The sequence below is a fragment of the Pseudophryne corroboree genome, chromosome 1 (genome assembly GCF_028390025.1).
Source record: "Pseudophryne corroboree isolate aPseCor3 chromosome 1, aPseCor3.hap2, whole genome shotgun sequence".
Lineage (NCBI taxonomy): Eukaryota > Metazoa > Chordata > Amphibia > Anura > Myobatrachidae > Pseudophryne > Pseudophryne corroboree.
In genome coordinates, this window is record NC_086444.1 from 234,428,822 (window position 1) to 234,449,315 (window position 20,494).

At 49.2% G+C, this 20,494-nt stretch overlaps 1 protein-coding gene across 2 annotated transcripts in view; it reads right to left on the reverse strand.

The window, feature by feature from the left end:
* MCC (MCC regulator of WNT signaling pathway) overlaps positions 1–19,988 on the reverse strand; it is a 652,269-nt gene extending 632,281 nt beyond the window's left edge. Inside the window, exon 1 of one of the 2 annotated variants that reach the window (XM_063964137.1) lies at positions 19,774–19,988. In XM_063964137.1, coding sequence (XP_063820207.1) covers positions 19,774–19,907 — 134 coding nt within the window. In that variant the 5' untranslated portion in view covers positions 19,908–19,988. Of the gene's footprint in view, positions 1–4,297; positions 4,389–19,773 lie in introns of those variants that run through there. The other variant, XM_063964138.1, reaches the window with a different exon arrangement.
* Positions 19,989–20,494: the final 506 nt, after the last annotated feature.

Below are 20,494 nucleotides of genomic sequence, written 5' to 3' on the forward strand. Positions count from 1 at the left end.
GTACTGCACAATCTCCTGTTTGTTCGGTGTCGGGATCTCCACTGTTTGCAGAGTTATACACCAGGTGACGAAGGATATTCTGGATACCCTATACCAACGGTTCACCTGCTTACCGCAAGGGGAGCGCCTACATGACACCATCCAAGGCTTCCTACGGCGTGGGTATCCCCAGTGTGCCGGTGCCATCAATGGGACCCATATCCCCATCACTGCCCCCCGTGACTACCCGGCGGATTATTATAATCAATCATTCCATCATCTTACAGGCTGTGGTCGACCATAAATACTGATAAGCATATTTTTCATAGTGCGTGTTGTTTAATGCAGTATACCTTTCATTGTTCTAAAAGCTTTTCAAACCTTTCTTTTAGCTTCACCGATGTATGTATTGGCTGGCCTGGGTGAGCACATGATGCTCACGTTCTTGCCAACTCCGATTTGTACAAGATTGCAAGGGGCGGCATCCCGACCGTCTGTAATACATACTGATCCCCACACTACAGCAGGATTGAAAGGTAAGTGAAGGAGTAATTGTGTACTACTGGGGGAGTGTAGCCATTGGGAGAGATGAAGGACGTGGAGTGAGAGGAGATGCAGGTTAGATGGACACGGGATAGGCGAGGGCTATAGTTGATGAGTAAGAGGGCTGTGAGAACAGGAGAGAAGGAGGGCCCTCCTGCTCCAAGCAGCTTACCATACTAACCTCAAATCACAAATTTGCCAAGTATAGAATTCTAATTTTAGAAATTTTTCTACTCATTTACCAACTAACTAGATTTGCTAATCCACATCAATGGCGGGATGTGATGCAGTCCGAGGTCGCCGGGCGTGCAGGTTGCTGGCCGATCTTGGATGTTTTGTTTTTTTAAAGGGACAATCACTTACAAGGCATGGTTTGGCTTTTATTTTTACATCCCGCTGCAAGTCGGTATCTGGAGGACTGGTCTACATTATCTTGGTCTATAATCAGAAGGTCGACATGGTCGTTAGGTAGACATTTCATTGGGTTCAGAGGTTCAAGGTTGAAAATGTCGACATGTAGACAAGTACTTGTTTTGTTAAAAAAAAAAAAAAAACATTACCCTTGATATTTATTCGGACTAGGGTTGGGGTCTTTTTCTTTTTAATGAAACAGTAAAGGAACAGCAGTTACCATCACGTTGATGATGGCTGGAATAAGACCACTTGGTCTGTATCAAGATGAATTTGATGCACCTGCATAGCTACACTGCTGCACAGATCTTGAAATGGAATTTAACACAAATCATGACAATCTCTCATATACACACACACACACACACACACACACACCATTCCATATGGCGTGTTTCTATCCCCAGCGATTCTACATCTTGTGTGCAACACACGAACCGCATATCACATCAGCAGTACATGTGGTGGCCCAACTAATGCCATTTTACTGAGTGAAGCCAATGCATGATGCGGAGGTGATGTTGGTGCAGTGTTATGCCCCCTTTGTCAGTGGTAAATGCTGTTCCGACTACATATTGGAATAAGCCCTCACTATAGATGTGTAACCAAGCATTATTATTTTAGCATCATGTTGACAATTTTCAGACATAAAATAAGGTATGAAATGTATTTTGTTGGCATAGAACTGTACTATAGATTCATCTTTTATGAAATTGTATCACACTCTGATGCATCACTGTAAGTAACACTCCATGGTATTTGAGGCACTACCAGCAAGATGTGACAGAGAGATAAGATTTAAGACACCAAACCCAATCCTTTGCTGGTGATGTGGTGTGTATAAGTTAGCTCATGGGGTACCAGTTCATATCCCTTTTAGCCTTGACAATCCCTGGTTTTTAGAACTCTGCAAAATCCCATTGTATTGAGTGAATAAGCAAGCAGACAGTTTGGGGTAAACTGGAGTTCCAAGACAGAGGCTACAGAGCCCAGTGAGTGGCATAGTCATAGATATCGAGTACACAAAACATCAATGAAATTCTGACATTGTAACATCGCTAGAAGGGACAGGTTTACCATAGCTACACCCAGCAATATTAATATATTTTAGTTATACGGCATCAAGTGTCGGTAGTGGCATACAAGGAAAAATTACAATAAAATACAAACAATTCTGCAGAGCTGCAGCAATGGGTATGTACAGAGACTGGAATGGTACAAAGGCTCCGAGCCAGAATGACAGAAGTCTCATCTCTTGAGACCATTTGTGTAAGCCACTGTCTACATGTGTACTGTAAGATAAAACTGTGCAGGAAAAATGTACCAAAATCTGCAGTTCTTTCATTATAAGGGATAGGGGGGTATTCAATTAGTGCTGTTTTTTCGGCCACTTATTGCCCGTTGTAACACTTCCTGCTTCACCTGATTACCGAGGTTTCGCCCCAACCCTCCGGCGATGTCTCCCTGAGCGCACAGTGCATCAGCTCAGCACTGATGCACCGTGTCTCCTTCCCGACTGGCTCCTCTGCGCACACGCGAGATCTCGCTACTCACGCGAGATCCCCAGCGCAGCCCAGAGTCGGCACTGTCACTGGTCACAGATCGCGGCTATCATACATGGGGAAGAAGCAGTATAGTGCTGATACCACCCCACCCCCCCTTTCATAACGACTGTTCTTATACAGTATTTACTCAATTGTGTGATATTAACGCTGGTCTTTCTTCACCACCATACCTTTTCCCTCCTTCCAATAAATAATTAAGCTGACCCTTTTCTCTGCAAACATGTGTCTGTATCTTTATTATATTTCCAGATCACGGTTGGCGCGCGCACGCACGCACGCACACTTCGAATGATAGCAAGTGCCTTGGGTGCAAACCCAATACTCCTCAATGAGGCAGCATCCAATACATCCATTTCAATACAAAGAGGTGCACTTGCCAGGGACTTTTTATGCAAGTAGTTTCAAGGAGTTTAATTACTCACATCACCAGTGTAAAAACACAGTCCACGTTTCAGTTATCTAATGTAACCTTTTTCAAGACATCCAAATGGTAGGAGAGACAGAGACAATCTGTGGACTGCCCTGGGACTCCTTACATACCAAGCACTTGTAATTGTCAACCCCTCCCTTTCCAATCCTGTCAGGGAGTGTTGATGCCCAGAAGTAGTCATATTTCACACTGCATTGTCATTGGATACAAGGGGACAACTCACCATTTAACAGTAGTACAGTACCAATTCATTCAAACCTAAAAGTTAACTTGTAACAAAATAAAAAAAAATTAGTGCTAGTCACCGCTCAACCTCCGGTATGTGTTTCACCGCAACCGGAAGTGAGCCGCACGTGCGTTTCAACAACCGGAAGTGCCATTTTACAGCATCAGAGGGGCACTGCTAAAATTACCAAACCCAGGGAATAACACCAAAGCATAATCTAGCAACCTGGGCGCACACAGCAGCACACAGATATAAAAACAGTACATAACATATATAGACACACATATTTAAAAACATATCACAGATACACCAATGTGAAAAACATTATTAGAGGCACCAATGGAACAACAACAAAAAATAGCATAAAAGTAGCAAAAAGATAGCAAAAAGTAATCATGCATCTGGCAGGACATAACCTCTATCACAGGGGTGGTGAACCTTTTATCTACCAAGGGCCATTCGGATATTTATAAAATCCTTCAGGGGCCATACAAAAATTATCAACTTAAAGATTAGCCTGCCCCCAGTAGTTATGCCCCTTAGTGGTACTGTGTGCACGTGCCAAAAAATGGGTGTGGCTAATAAAAATGGGACGTGATACACATATGCCCCCAATAGTGCTGTGCCAGATACACATATGCTGCCACAGTGCCAGATACAGAAAATGCCCCACACATGCCCCCCATCCCACTGTGCTGCTCACCACTGCTGCTGTGTGTGTATGTCAGGGGAGGAGAGCGCAGTGTGTGGCTATGTCAGGCGGCGGCGTGTAGGACCTCAAACCAGCTGCCGGTGCGTGAGCCAATCAGAGTTCGTGGACCAGCAGCGGCGGCTCCCGATTGGCTCACAAACCGGCGCCTGGTTTGAGATCCTACACGCCGCTGGGTTTGAGACCCTACACGCCGCTGCCGGACATAGCTGCGCTCTCCTCATTGCCCTGACAGTTGAGACACACCGCAGCCGGACTGAGCACAAAGGGGCAAGAGAGGAGCACGCTGCACTCTCCTCCCCTGACACACAGCAGCAGGCCGGAACAAGTGGCTTTGCGGGCCTTATACGGCCCGTGGGCCGGAGGTTCCCCACCCCTGCTCTATCAGGTCATAAACCCAATAAGGTCATAAAAATTGGATTTTGATAACCTACCGGTAAATCCTTTTCTCCTAGTCCGTAGAGGATGCTGGCGACAACATCAAGACCATGGGGTATAGACGGGATCCGCAGGAGACATGGGCACTCTAAAGACTTTTCATTGTGTGTGAACTGGCTCCTCCCTCTATGCCCCTCCTCCAGACCTCAGTTGTAGGAACTGTGCCCAGGGAGACTTGACATTTCGAGGAAAGGAATTACTTAACTAGTGGTGAGATATCTACCAACTCACACCCTCAACCATGCCGCACACATGGCATTCAACATAACACACGCCAACAGGCATGAACTAATTGCAGCAACATGCTGAAACCAAGATAACACACATTGTGTAACTGTAATAACTAAACTGCAGGTAAAGTACGCACTGGGACTGGCGCCCAGCATCCTCTACGGACTAGGAGAAAAGGATTTACCGGTAGGTTATCAAAATCCTATTTTCTCATACGTCCTAGAGGATGCTGGGGACGACATCAAGACCATGGGGTCTATACCAAAGCTCCAGTACGGGTGGGAGAGTGCGGATGACCCTGCAGCACCGATTGAGCAAACTTTAGGTCCTCATCGGCCAAGGTGTCAAACTTGTAGAACTTAGCAAATGCGTTTGACCCTGACCAAGTAGCTGATCGGCAAAGTTGTAATGCCGAGACCCCCCGGGCAGCCGCCCAGGATGAGCCCACCTTCCTAGTGGAGTGGGCCTTTACTGACGTCGGTAACGACAATCCAGCCGTAGTATGAGCTTGCTGAATCATATTTCTAATCCAACGTGCAATAGTCTGCTTGGAAGCAGAACAGCCAATCTTGTTGTGATCATACTAGACAAACAGAGCCTCTGTTTTCCGTATCCGAGCTGTTCTAGCAACATAGATTTTCAAAGCTCTAACCACATCTAGAGGCTTTGAATCAGTGAATGTGTCAGTAACAACTGGCACCACAATAGGTTGGTTTATGTGAAAAGCAGAAACCACCTTTGGAAGAAAATGTTGGCGAGATCGCAACTCTGCCCTATCTTCATGGAAAATCAGGTAAGGGCTCTTGTGAGACAAGGCCCCCAATTCCGACACCCGCTTTGCGGATGCCAATGCCAAAAGCATCACCACTTTCAAAGTGAGAAACTTCAACTCTATCTTTTGTAGAGGCTCAAACCAATCCGATTGAAGGAACTGCAGTACCACGTTAAGGTCCCATGGTGCCACTGGAGGCACGAATGGAGGCTGGATGTGCAGAACCCCTTTCACGAAGGTCTGAACCTCTGGAAGAGAGGCCAATTGTTTTTGGAAGAACACTGACAAGGCCGAAATCTGGACCTTGATTGATCCCAATCGTAGGCCCGTCTCCACACCATCCTGCAAAAAATGGAGAAAACGTCCTAAGTGAAACTTGTCGTAGGAGCTTTCTTGGATTCACACCAAGACACACATTTTCTCCAAATACGGTGGTAATGTTTTGACGTTACTCCCTTTCTGGCCTGAATAAGGGTGGGGATGACCTCCTTAGGAATACCCTTCCTGGCTAGGATACGGCGCTCAACAGCCATGCCGTCAAACGTAGCCGCGGTAAGTCTTGGTACACACAGGGCCCCTGCTGCAGCAGGTCCTCCCGAGGAGGAAGAGGCCGAGGATCTCCTGTGAGTAACTGCTGAAGATCTGGGTACCAAGCCCTTCTTGGCCAGTCTGGGGCAATGAAGATTGCTCGAACCCTTGTCTTTCTTATGATCCAGAGTACTTTTCGGATCAGCGAAAGTGGAGGGAAAACATACACTGACGGAAACACCCACTGGGTCACCAGTGCATCCACTGCTACTGCTTGAGGGTCTCTCAACCTGGAACAGTATGTCTGAAGCTTCTTGTTGAGACGAGACATCATCATGTCTATTTGAGGACCTCCCCAAAGACTTGTCACCTCTGCGATGACTTCTTGGTGGAGGCCCCACTCTCCTGGATGGAGATCGTGTGTGCTGAGGAAGTCTGCTTCCCAGTTGTCTACTCCCGGAATGAATATTGCCGACAAAGCTTGTAGATGTTTTTCTGCACAGCGGAGGATTTTTGTCGCCTCTGCCATTGCCATTCTGCTTTTCGTTCCGCCCTGCCTGTTTATGTATGCGACTGCTGTTACATTGTCCGCCTGGATCTGCACAGGACGGTCTTGAAGAAGATGTACTGCTTGTTGAAGGCCGTTGTAAATGGCTCTTAGCTCCAGAACGTTTATGTGAAGGAAGGCTTCCTGTTGTGACCAACGTCCCTGGAAGTTTTCTCCCTGAGAGACTGCTCCCCAGCCTCGGAGACTTGCATCCGTGGTTACTAGGACCCAGTCCTGAATCCCGAACCTGCGTCCCTCTAGCAGGTGAGAGCTGTGCAACCACCACAGGAGCGAAATCCTGGTTTTTGATGACAGGATTATCTTTCTGTGCATGTGTAGGTGTGACCCCGACCACTTGTCCAACAGGTCCTACTGGAATACTCTGGCATGGAACCTGCCAAACTGTATGGCCTCGTAGGCCGCCTGTTAGGCGCCGGGGTCCGCTCGTCGGTGCGGCCCGGCGCCTAGCAACCAGGGACGCCGTGCGCGTACAGCCGCCGGCTCCCTGGCAACGCTAGACCCCGGGCGCACGGAGCCGCTCAGACCCTAGCAACGGGGACGCCACGTTCGGGCCGCGTTCCCCGTTGCTGGGTCTTTTCTAATTGTATAATGGTGTGCTGGCCGTGCAGCATGCAAGCTGCACGGCATTACTTGTGATTACCCAGTCTGGCTCCTGATTGGGGAGCTCACAGTTATAAGCACCCTTTGGACTTCTCACAGACGCCGGTGATAGCTTCCTGTTTGCCTGTGTTGGTTACAGAGAGTTTCCAGTCCTGCTCAATCCGGTTGTTCCTGTCCTCAGTGATCCTGTACTCGGAAATTGTCATCTGTTCCTGGAGTCTGACCGAGCACCTTTAACATCCTGTGGTGTTCGTGAGTCGCGGCGTAGCCGTGTGTTGCGGCTTGACCGCTTACTGTTTATTATTTTGTATCTTTGTGTTCTGGAGCTTTTGCGGAGGATTCCGCTCCCCCTGATCCACTCTGGTATCCAGCGGTGCTGGATAGGAGTTACGGATCAGTGGATCTTTGGTTGTCCTTTTCCCTGGCGGCTAGTCCGCACATACTTTTTGGTTTAGTTAGTTAGCTTGTAACCCCTGGCCTGGTTGCTTAGTCAGAGGGCCCCTTGTTATCACCCTGTCTCGGATTTCCCTTTGTCTCCCATTAAGACCTGAGGGGGCATCGGGGTTGGGCAGACATAATCCGCCCTTCGAACGCGGCTGCCATGGGCTCAAGCAACCATAGTCTCGCAGGGGATTTCTGATAACACGGGCGAGACAACGGAGTTAGGGCGCCAGGGGTTACTAGGCTCTCCTGCTCCCACAACCAGTATATCTTTCCAGTACTCAGACCTCTGCCATAAGATCTCCTCTGGTCTGGAGTACGGGAATCATAACACCGCCACCCTTCCCCAACAACCGAATGCACTGATGGATCGACACACTTGATGGTTTCAATATCTGTTTTACCATTTTCTGGATTTCCAGAGCCTTTTCCAGCGGAAGAAATACTCTCTGAACTTCTGTGTCCAGAATCATCCCGAGGAAAGACAACCTTGTCGTCTGTTCCAACTGTGACTTTGGGTAATTTATGATCCACCCGCGTTTTTGGAGTATTGACAGGGAGAGGGATACGTTTTGTATTAACTGCTCCCTGGATCTCGCCTTTATCAGGAGGTCGTCCAGATAAGGGATTATATTGACTCCTTTCTGACGAAGGAGGACCATCATCTCCGCCATCACCTTGGTGAATACCCTCGACGCCCTGGAGAGACCGAAAAGTAACGTCTGGAATTGGTAATGGCAATCCTGAATCGCAAATCTCAGATAAGCCTGGTGAGGAGGATAAATGGGAACATGCAGGTAAGCATCCTTTATGTCCACCGACACTAAGTAGTCCCCCTCCTCCAGACTGGCAATCATCGCCCGAAGTGATTCCATCTTCAACTTGAACCCTTTCAGGAAGAAATTCAGATCTTTTAGATTTAGGATCGGTCTGACCGAGCCGTCCGGCTTCGGAACAACAAAGAGGCTTGAATAAAAACCCCGCCCTTGTTGTGACAACGGTACCAGGACTATAACCTGGTCTTGACATAATTTTTGGATTGCCGCTGTTACTGCTTCTCTCTCTGGCGGAGAAGCTGGCAAGGTCGATTTGAAAATCGGCATGGGGGAACGTCTTGAAACTCTAGTTTGTATCCCTGGGATACTATTTGCAACACCCAGGGATCCAGGCCAGACAGAATCCAATCCTGGCTGAAGAGCTTGAGACGTGCCCCCACCCGAGCGGCCTCCCGCAAGGGAGTTCCAGCATCATGCTCGGGATTTGGCAGAATTAGGGGTAGACTTCTGCTCTTGGGAACCTGGAGCCGGTGTGGGCTTCTTTCCCCTTCCCCTACCTGCAAAGAAGGGGGAACCTCTCGCCTTTTTGTATTTATTGGGCCGAAAGGACTGCATTTGCGGGTGATAGGTCTTTTTTGCCGGTGCAGGCGCAGAGGGCAAAAATGTTGACTTACCTGCGGTAGCCGCCGAGACTAACGCATCCAGGCCATCACCAAATAAGGCCTCACCTTTATATGGGAGAGCCTCCATGTTTCTTTTGGAATCTGCATCCGCGTTCCACTGGCGAATCCATAACGCCCGCCTAGCCGATACTGCCATGGTAGCGGCTTGTGAACTCAAGAGTCCAATATCCTTCATTGCTTCCAGCATGTAGGCGGCAGCGTCCTTGATATTCCCTAACTTAAGGAGTATCTCATCTTTATCAATCGTGTCAATTTCTGATGACACGCTTTCTGACCATTTTTCAATAGCGCGACTCACCCATGCGCAGGCAATAGTGGGCCTGAGCAGTGTACCATTGGTAACATAAATGGATTTCAATGTCGTTTCCATTTTGCGGTCTGACGGCTCTTTAAGAGAAGCCGTGCCAGGAGCAGGGAGAATTACCTTCTTTGTCAACCTGGAAAGTGCACTGTCTAACACAGGGGGTGACTCCCATTTTTTCCTGTCTTCAACCGGGAAAGGATAAGCTATGTGAATCCTTTTGGGAATACGAAATTTTTTATCAGGGTTCACCCACATCCCTTCAAACAGAGCATTTAGTTTGTGTGAAGAAGGGAACGTGACTTTGGATTTCTTTTCCTTACATAAATAAGCTTTCTCCTGAGGTACAGGAATGCTGTAACCTCCAACACGTCCCTTATAGCCACAATCATATATTGTATACTTTGCCAATTTTATGATCTATCTCTCTGGATTCACTATTGTCGACACAAGAATCAGAATCCGTGTCGGTATCAGTGTTTACAACATTTGCAAATGGTCTCTTATGTGACCGAGAGGAGCCGCCCGCATAAGGAATAACAGCATCCTGAAAAATCATATCTTCCACAGATTTTCTCCAGCATGCAGCCTTAGATTCAGATTTATCTAATCTACGGTTAATCAGATGCATACTGTCACGTAGCTTTTTCACCCATGCAGGCTCTTGGTGTGTCGGTAGCGCCACCAAATTACAACTCTGTGTCCCTAAAATGGCTACCTCCGGGGAGGAACTCCCTGCTTCAGACATGCCTCACACGTGTACACCACACTCACAGACACACTGGGACTTATTTTGGGGACAGACCCACAGTAAAATCTGTCAGAGGGACACAGGATAGGAGCAGCCAGTTCACAAACCCAGCGCCAGTATTGCATGTGAACACAGTATGTCCACAGCCCAAAAGCGCTTTTAAATAGTAATATACACTATCAAATTCACCACAATCACTTTGTGCCCCCCCCCCCCTTTATAGCACCCTGTGCTTGTCAGAAGTGGAGGAGAGGACCAGCGTGTTCTCTGCAGCCTGAGTAGAGAGAGAAAATGGTGCTGAGTAGTGTGCTGCCTGCCTGAGGAAGAAGCTCCGCCCCTCAGTATCCATGACAATATTTATACTGGCGGGGGTAGGGCTGTGCCAGTGGCATCTTATGCCCCCTTTTAGCCAGTTTGAGGTATTTTTCTTGCTGCCCAGGGCGCCCCCCGCGCCCTGCAGTGCCTGTGTGTGTGGGCAGCAATGGCGCGCTGCGCTCCCGTCTGCCGCGCCGCACCTCAGCCGTCACTTACTTGATTGAAGATCATTCTGCTCATACTCACCTGTCTTCTGACTTCTGGCTCTGTGAGGTGGGTGACGGGATGCCTCCTACAGCAGAAACTAGGCTTTTTGTCACCCGGGGCAAGGCAGCAATTTGGCGCCACCCTACGTTTCTCTTTTTTTACCTGTATATAATGATCCCATAACCTGTATGTTAGAGGGTACCAGCTACCTCTCTTATATCAGCAATAGTCCTAACCTACATAATATACAGACACACCCTCATATAATATACAGCGACTCTATCCCTATAATGTACAAAGACACCCACCATAAAATATATTGTAGTGACACCACCTATAATGACTAGAGACATCCACCATATAATACACAGAGACACCTCAAAATAGTATACAGACACCCCCTTATAATACTGTATATAGAGACAACCTACGAGTCCATATAATATACAGACACATCACCCTTATAATGTAGAGACACCCACTGTATAATATATTACGGACAACTTCCATATAATATACATACACACCACCCCTATAATGTACAGAGATACCCGCCATATAACAGAAAGAGACCCCCCCCATATAAATATATAGACATACCACCTATATAAAGTACAGACACCCACCATGTAATATACTGTACACAAACACCCTTATATAATATACACCACCATAATGTAGGATAGATTCAGCACTAGACCATCTATTCCATGAAGCACAATACATAGGGCTATGTATAGGCACCTCCCCTTCCCCAAATTATCACATCTAACACCTCCCTCCGTCAGTGCACTCCTCACTCACGTCGAAAACTCCTATCTCACAGCACTGTCCCGCACATTTCAAAATTCATCATCCGCCACCCCTCCCCAGGCAGCAAATGTACCTACTTTATTCCAGCTATCTGAACTGCAGCGGCGCCGCCGTGCAGTATCATGTTCTGACGGGTATGCAGGCTCAAGGGGGCGGAGCTAGCCAGCTGCTTCCTCCGAGTGACAGTCAGCATGGATCGGGCAGTGAGAATGCTTCCTGTTGCCTGCCTGTCTACCTCCCGCAGCCAGCCAGCCATGTACATGCGGCTGTGGGGGGCGGCCCTGGAGTGCCGTAATTGTACCGGCCCGGGACCACTTTTCACCCATAGTGCGGCAGCGTGCAGCTGCAGCGGGGTATGTGGAGACAGTCTGCATCAGGGGCCAATTCAGCGCCCATCAAATCCCGCGCCCGGAGCGCATGCCCCCCTAGCCCCCCCCCCTAGTTACGGCCATGTGTAGGAGTAAGCATCTAGACACGGCTAGCGTTCAGTTCCCTTCAGGAGCTAATGGTGTCCTGTCAGCCAGAAACAGAGCCATGAAACTCTGAGGAAGTTGGTTCTGCTTCTGCCCCCTCAGTCCCACGAAGCAGGGAGTCTGATGCCAGCAGATCTCCCTGAAAATAAAAAAAACCTAACATAAGTCTTTTCAGAGAAACTCAGTAGAGCTCCTCAGAGTGCATCCTGTCGACCTGGGCACATTTCTAAAACTGGGGTCTGGAGGAGGGGCATAGAGGGAGGAGCCAGTTCACAACCAATGAAAAGTCTTTAGAGTGCCCATGTCTCCTGCGGATCCCGTCTATACCCCATGGTCTTGATGTCATCCCCAGCATCCTCTAGGACGTATGAGAAAACATATTTGAACAATTGCATTCATTCAGACCCTTTGGGACACTGTCGCAAGTCGATAAATCCACCTGGCCTCTTACTTTAGCAGCAAAAGTCCTCTATCCCCAGCCTTCTTCAGCAGGGGCACCCAGTCTATAATCATATACTTTAGGGTGGTCAATTGATGGCCAACTTGTAAAAAAATTTAATAGCACCAGCTTGTCAGTGACACCTTTTTCATGTGCCAATTTTATGTCTAACCTATGTTGTGTCATACTTACTCTTCGTGGTTTTGCCCACATACATAAGTCCACATGGGCAAATGAAGAAATACAGTACATGGTCAAGTAAACATGTCAGGTGGTGCTGTAGAAAAATCCAACTACCACTTTGTGGATGTGGGAAGCACCACCCTACAATCAGTGTTCTGCAGGTGGTACAGCCCAAATACCGGAAACAACCTTTACTAGTAGCCAGCCAGTTTTCTCTGAACAAAGGTTTGGTGCTACCAATGGTCCTATATAGTTCATTCTCATAGTTGTCCATAAAAATATTGGCATATGCCGGGGCCAGATTCTACCCCATATCTTTATTGTAGAAATATTTTTTCCTCTGTTCATTTGGTGTATAAATGTAGGTTGACAGACTATAGGGAGTTTATGGATTAAACTGTAAGAGTCAGATATATACTATTATTATTTTTTTACAACAGCTGGGTTTACTCTACCATTTGTATGCTCAGTACCACAGTTTTAGCAGAGACCAGGGATCATTATGCCATCCAAATTAATTTCACCTCAACGCTACAGCATCCCCGATAGTCTCATTTGCATCTCTCCCACAAATTAACCCCCCCCCCCCCCTATCCTGTGCCCTCTGGAATGCCAGATCTGTCTGTGACAAACTGGTCCCTACCCATGACCTTTTCATCTCCAACTCTCTGCATCTCCTTGCCATTACTGAAACCTGGATTACTCCCTCTGACACCTTCTCCTGCTGCTTTTTCTGCTGGGGTCTTCATATTCTCACACACCCCGGACACATGGGGGCCACCAAGGTGTTGGGGTCATTTAACCCTCTAGCTACTCCTACCAAATCATATACCCAGAACCATCCCTTACATTGACTACATTTGAGGTCCATGCTATACGCCTCTTCCAACCTGTTCATCTGAGTAGCCGTCATTTACTGTTCCTCTGGCATTCCATCCAAATTCCTCAACAACTTTGCTTCCTGGCTTTCTCACTTCCCCTCATCTGACATTCCCTCTATTACCTTAGGCGATTTCAATATCCCCACAAAATCCACTGCCTCTAAACTCCTTAACCTCAGATCTTTGCTTGGTCTCTCCCAGTGGACCTCCATACTATCCCATGTGAATGGGAGCTCACTTGATCTGGTCTTCACTCATCATTGCGCTTTAGCCACCTTGATATTTCACCTCTCTGACAACCACCTGCTCTCTTTTAACTTCTCTCTCTGCTTCTTAAGGCTACCATCACTAAACGTAACATTGAAGCTAACAACACCACTTTCCTATCCTCCTTGTTCAACTCACTTCTCTCTCATGCCCTGAACAACCCACTTTCCTATACAATACATCCCTCACATCTGCTCTTGACTCAGTTGCTCCACCGACCACAATTCACCAATCAACACCTCAACTCTGGTACACAAAATGCACCAGTCATCTGCAAAAATGTTCATATACTGCTGAGCAACAGTGGAAGATATCACGCTCTTAGGCAAACTGCCACCATCCAAACATATGCTCTGATCCTTCAGTGCTGTCCTTTCCCTTGATAAATAGTCATACTTCAAAAACCTCATCTCATTCCAGTCTTCGAATCCCTGGCGCCTCTTTGCCACTGTCAACTCCGTCCTCTGCCCTCCCCCACCTCACTCTCTGCTTCGGATTTTGCAACTTCACATCCAAAATTGACTCCAAATGTCAGGACATCACTCACATCCCACCAGACCATCAACAGCCAGTTACCTCCTTTCCCTTACCATCCCCTCCCTATCCCTCTTACCAACTCTGACATCTTTCTCCCATATATCTGGTGAGGAAGTCATGGCCCTCATCCTCCCCTCCACCTCCCCCTTGACCCTATCCCCACTGCCTCCTCCACTACTTCTTCTGCCTGTTCCCATCTTGCTCACCTCCTCAATCTCTCTCATCAGGCACTGTCCCCTCTGCCTTCAAGCATGTACTCATCTGCCCTATTCTTAAAAAAGCTGCCCTTGATCCACACCCTCTCCAACTACAGACCTCTCTCTCCTCCTTTTTGCCTCCAAACTCCTTGAGCATATTGTCTACAACCGCCTTACTGCCTTTCTTTCCTCCCACACACTGTTTGACCCATTCCAGTCTGGCTTCTGTCCTCTCCACTCCCCATCAGAAAAGTCTGCAATGACTCCCATGCTGCCAAATCCAAAGGCCACTACTCTCGGCTTATTCTCCTTGATCTCTCTGCTGCTTTTGACACTGTGAACCACCTTCTCCTTCTGCAAAGCCCTCATTTCTTTGGACTGCATGATACTGCCCTCTCCTGGCTATCCTTTTACTGTTCCTCCTCTGTCTCCTCTCATGACTGCACCTCCCCTCCACTTCCACTTACTGTAGGTGTCCCCCATGGTCCTGTTTTTGGTCCTCTCCTTTTCTCTCTATACGTCCTCTTTAGGGGGGTCTATTCATGTAGCATTGAAAAGCCCTGTTTTGCGTTAAACAGGGCTTTTCTCTGCCTACTGCAATTCACAGAGTGGGTTACCGTGGAGAAGTCTCTTGACTTCTCCAACGGTACCCCCGCTCTGTGCCTGAATCGCATCACCATAGCTTTGTATGGTGAGTGCGATTCATGAAGGTGCGGAAAGCTCTGCTTTCTGCTTCTCCATGGAGTTCAGGTTCGCCATCTCAGGACGGCGTAACCTGAACTGTGGTGCAGAGACAGCAGGGAAGCTCAATGTTTCCCTGATCGCAGCTCGGCACCTGGCGCTGGCTCCGCCCCCCGACCTCCCAGCAGCCACTGCGGCCTGCCGAGAGGTCATCAAGCTGCGCATGCGCAAAGGGACCCGCCGCTGGACTCCGCGCATCACAGGGAGTGACTGCTGGAGAAGACCTCACCGCAGGAGCCCCAGACACCGCAGTGCATCGTCGGAAGGGTGAGTATACATGAATTGCTACTTATTACAGCTATACATTGCATCGAAGAGATGCGATGTATAGTGATAAGTAGCAATTCTGTTTTCGTTTTCTTTATGAATAGACCCCTAGGTGAGCTCATTCGCTCTTTTGACTTAAAATATAATCTCTATGCTGATACTCAAATCTATCTTTCCTCCCCTGACCTCTGCCCCGCTCTCCTCACTCGTATCTCCAACTGTCTCTCTGCTAACCCTTCTTGGCTGTCCCAGCGCTTTCTTAAACTTAACATGTCTAAAACTGAGCAAATCATCTTCCCACCTTCCTGCACAACATCCCATCCCACAATTTCATTATCTATTGATGGCACTACTATCTCCTCTAGCCCCCAAGTGCGCTGTCTTGGAGCAATCCTTGACTCCTCCCTCTCCTTCAAACCACACATTCAGCACCTCTCACAAACCTGCAGTTTTCATCTCAAAAATATTTCCAGGATCAGACCCTTTCTCACCCATGATGCCACTAAAGGGCCCTATACACTGGGCAATTTTATAGAACAATATTAGTGTTCACTCTAGGCTGTTTTAGCAGGGCGCCGCGCCCTGCCCGTTTTTTACCAGGCAAAACCCGCCCTGCCCCTTTTGCGGCACCCTGCTAGAACAGCCGCCCGCTCCCTGCCCTCCCGGCGTGTATAGATGCCGTGCGCATGCGCGCGGCATCCATTCACGCATTGGGAGAGGGCTGGGGGAAGCCCAGCACCGACGGAGGTGCTGGGCACGCCCCCAACAGTGACGTCGCCGGCCACAGACGCTCTCTATAGTAGCGTCTGTGGGCCGCACCGCCCCTTAAAATGACGGAGGCGTGGCCACGCCCCCTAATTTGCATGGTCGCGCCCCCATTTCGGACGCACGCGCTCGTGCGCCCCCGGAGTCCGGCGCCCTGCCCCTTTTCACTCCTAGAGTGAACACTACAATATTGTTGAAAAATGAACAATAAATCATTCATGTCGTTGTGGAGGCATCAACGATGTGCGTCCCCGCAGTCTTTCATTGTTGGTCTATCAACGTTTATCACTGCAAGCCAATTTGGACGATATCTTTGTATGCAATGGCAGATCGTTCAAATCATTCATTAAAATCGTCGAGTGTGTATGCTTCAAATAGTTATTAAAAAAAATCGTTTACCGCTCATATCGTTTGTCTGCAAAATTGCCCAGTGTTTAGAGCCTATAAGACCCTTATCCATTCACCTGTCATCTCCAGACAGGACTCAGTGATCGCAAAAACGCGCTATAGCGCGTATTTTACCCCATAATGAGGATCGGGGACTCGCTTTTACAAAATGAGTGCGTCCCTGGGGACGCGCTGCGTTGTAGGCAGTCCTGTAGCTCCTTTGATCTCTCCGCCGGGTCCCGCTGCCAATCTTGTGGCTTCATCGATGTCTCTGGGTCCAGCGGCCAATCCTGTGGTGCCTTTTAGGTCCAGCAGCCAATCACATGTATACACCGAGGTCTCCCTCTCAAACCCCTCCAATAGCCGGGCTTCCAGGAGGACTAGTAGACGGGGAGGAGCTGTTGGTGCCTTTCACTCCCGTATGCAGCTCCTGCACCCGTACTCAGAAGGCGGCCCGAACTGCAGCATTAACAGGCTCTCTCTGCAGCCACCCGTCTCCTCCCCATCCCGGCGCTGCTATTCACTTCTCCCCCCTCACCGCCGCGGCTACTCAGGATGCGGGGGTATGCGCCGGTGGATTCCAAGGCTCGGTGCAGCACTTACAACGCTGAGTCCTGAGTGGCCGCGGCGGTGGGGGGTAGAAGCGAATAGCAACGCTGGGACGGGAAGGAGACGGGTGGCCGCAGAGAAAGCCAGTTAATGCTGCAGAAGAGTTTACTACATCCCGCCCACAGCAGTGAGGAGCTACAGAGAAGAATTTCAAGCAGCCCCTGGCATGGAGGATTCATGTTAGTAATAAACATATGGGCAATTGGGATGGCAGCAGCTAACGATTCAAACACTGGGGGTGAGGGCAGTGCCCAGCATACACCAACACAAATGCACACATTGGCCAGCATAGTTACCCCACCCCCATATACCCACACCCTCCATAGCCACACAGTGCCATCACATGCACCCCACCAAACACACAGTGCCCATCATACACCCCCCAAATACCCACACATTGCCCATTATACACACTCACACAGTGCCAATCATACGCACTCCCCACAACGTGTTCACACTGCCCATTATACACACACCCATCTGACACCCCCTCCACTGACACCCGTGATCACTGTGTCTGGGGACGACAACTGGGGGTCCGAGATGGTGGCTACAATGTGCCTAAGTGGTCACCTGGTGCAATGTGTATAACGTGCTCTACCCGGCGCATTGTGTGTAACGTGCTCTGGCCGGCGCAATGTGTATAATGTGCTCTACCTGCTGCAATGTGTATAACGTGCTCTACCCGGCGCATTGTGTGTAACGTGCTCTGCCCGGCGCAATGTGTATAACGTGCTCTACCCGGCGCAATATGTATAACGTGCTCTACCTGGTGCAATGTTTATATGTGCTTTACCTGGTGCAGTGTGTCTAAGTGTTCTACCTGGCGCAATGTGTATAACGTGCTCTACATGGCGCATTGTGTATAACGTGCTCTACCTTGTGCAGTGTTTATATTTGCTTTACCTGGTGCAATGTTTATATGTGCTCTACCTGGTGCAATGTATATAACATGCACTACCGGGCGCATTGTGTATAACGTGCTCTAGCTGGTGCAATGTGTATAAGCGGCACTACTGTGTGGTGTAATGTGAATTGGCACTATTATGTAGTCACGCCCCTTCCCCATGAAGCCACGCCCCTTAAATTTTGCAGCGCGCCTTCGGCGCGCACTGCCTACCCTTTACGATCTCGCAGGTGGAACACCAATTCACTTTATGCCTAGGGCACCAAAATGTCTAGTTACAGCTCTGGTGCAGGGTGTCCTGCATGCTACACAGCCCAGCAGCACTGTCACCCCATCCCCCCACCTTGCAAAACTTTTGTAATGTCCAAACAAGATTAAGATTAATAAGAACCTCTATTCCGATGGGACCCAGAAAAAGAACGGTAGGACCCCAATTTTTGAAAGTGAGGGGTCCCTGGGACCCACTTTTTTTTTGGATCAGTGCGATCACTGGTAGTGTAATCTTCTCAGGCACCCGAAGCATAATCCCCGATAAGCGGGTTGCTGGGGCGGCGATAACACATGGGATCGGGGATCCCCTGTGTTTTCGCACGATCGCGGGTCCATTTTCTGACAATCAAAACGGCCTCTCACTGGATACCGCAATTATGACCATAGGTCATTAATAGCGATATCAGGCTGTAGTGACCGGCTGAGATCACTTTGGGGCTAATAGGATACCGCCAATCTCTTTCCACTTCATCACTCTGCAAGGCTTGGTACATCTGCCCCATGTGTTTACAACCGAACTGGGACAGTGCAAAAAAAAAAAAAAAAGGCAGAACAATTTTTAAAACATGAACCACTGGTCTGTCAGACCCTATCAGATAAGATACTGTGAAGGTGCCCATCCACCCGTGCGAGGTATCGCATGTGATACCCTGCCAACTCACCCAACAGCTCCCGGGCGGCTGGACCATATACGATACATCGTATGCGGTCCTTTTGTATACGATGCATCGTATTCGATCCCAGTGATGGCTGCGGGATATGACAAATCCTTGTGGCAGCCATGACGATCTCCGGATCCAATGGGGCGAAATCGTGTGAAATAGGGCCATATCGCACTTGTGGATGGGCACCTTAAGAGGGATGGAGGTCTAATATCAGTGTCCAAATCAGTACTTGGCACTGAAATCAATACATAAATCACATACATAAATTTTAATCTGAACTGTAGTAAAACATCATATTTAACAAATGATAATTTGTTAAAATCAAACCGCTAATTAAATAGGCGGCTAGTAATGGCAGATCTATAACACGTCTCTTATTATCTACACCTCATTAATCACTGTGAATTGGTCCAAACTAGGAGCAGGAAATATTATACAGTATACTACACTCCATCAGTGTATCCGCTGTCAGTCACTGACTGTGGTGCCTGCATTACCCAGCATAGTGGCACCTCTCACACTGCATGCTTCCTATTTATTGCACTGTATAGCAGGGGCAGAACCATCCTTCAGGGCACTGGGGGCCAGCAGTCTGACCCTGCAGTTGTGTGCCACGTGCTTTGCAGTAACTTATTACCTGGCTCCCGTGTCACATAAGGGGCTGACCCTATTCTAGCTGCCTCCTGCAATGTGATTAGTACTTTCAGTGCCCTCCGGGGCCCATAATCACGACAGCACGTCTCAGCCCCTGGCTGGGGTAGGATTACTCTCTGCTGGTGGCTGCAGCCCGGCCTCCTGCACTCAGAGAGCGAGTGCACCCCCTGCAGCAAACTATTTGGCAGGAACTGGGAAAGTTGAGCATTCCTCATCCCCGGGGCTCCAGCTGCCCGCACTGTACCTGCTGATGTAGCCGTCTCCGTCCCCGTCGCAGGTCTGGAAGAGGCGCCTCATTCTCTCCTCCTCCCCAGTGCTGGAGGTGTCGCTGCTGCCGCTGCAGCTGGTGCTCCCGGTCACTTCCACAACCGCCGCCATAGTGCACGGCTGAGCGGCCAGGGACTGCCCACTGCTGCTGGGATATACAGCAGCCCGGAGCCAGCTGCGGACACATCAACCGGTTCCACGCCCAGCAGCACTCCCCTTAATGGCAGTCCCCGCCCTGGTGCCCACCCCCGGCTCCATTCTGTATTCCCTCTGCTCTGCCTCTTCCACCGATAATCCTATATAATGCGCTGCTGACACGGAGACCTCTGCTTCTCCCTGCCTTGTGCCGGGCACACAGCTGCCTCTCCTCTGACCTGCGCCGGGCACAACGCTCCACAGCGGGCACATAACTTCTCCCTACTACCTGTCGCTGGCTACACCATTTCTCCCTTCTCTGGCCGGCGCATTTCCAATCCTCTGCCCTGAGCTGGGCACACCACTTCTCCCTCCTCTGCCCTGCGCCTGACACTCCTCTGCCCTGAGCTGGGCACACCACTTCTCCCTCCTCTGCCCTGCGCCTGACACTCCTCTGCCCTGAGCTGGGCACACCACTTTTCTCTCCTCTGCCCTGCGCCTGGCATACATGCACACCTATTCCCCTCCTCTGCCCTGAGCTGGGCACACCACTTTTCCATCCT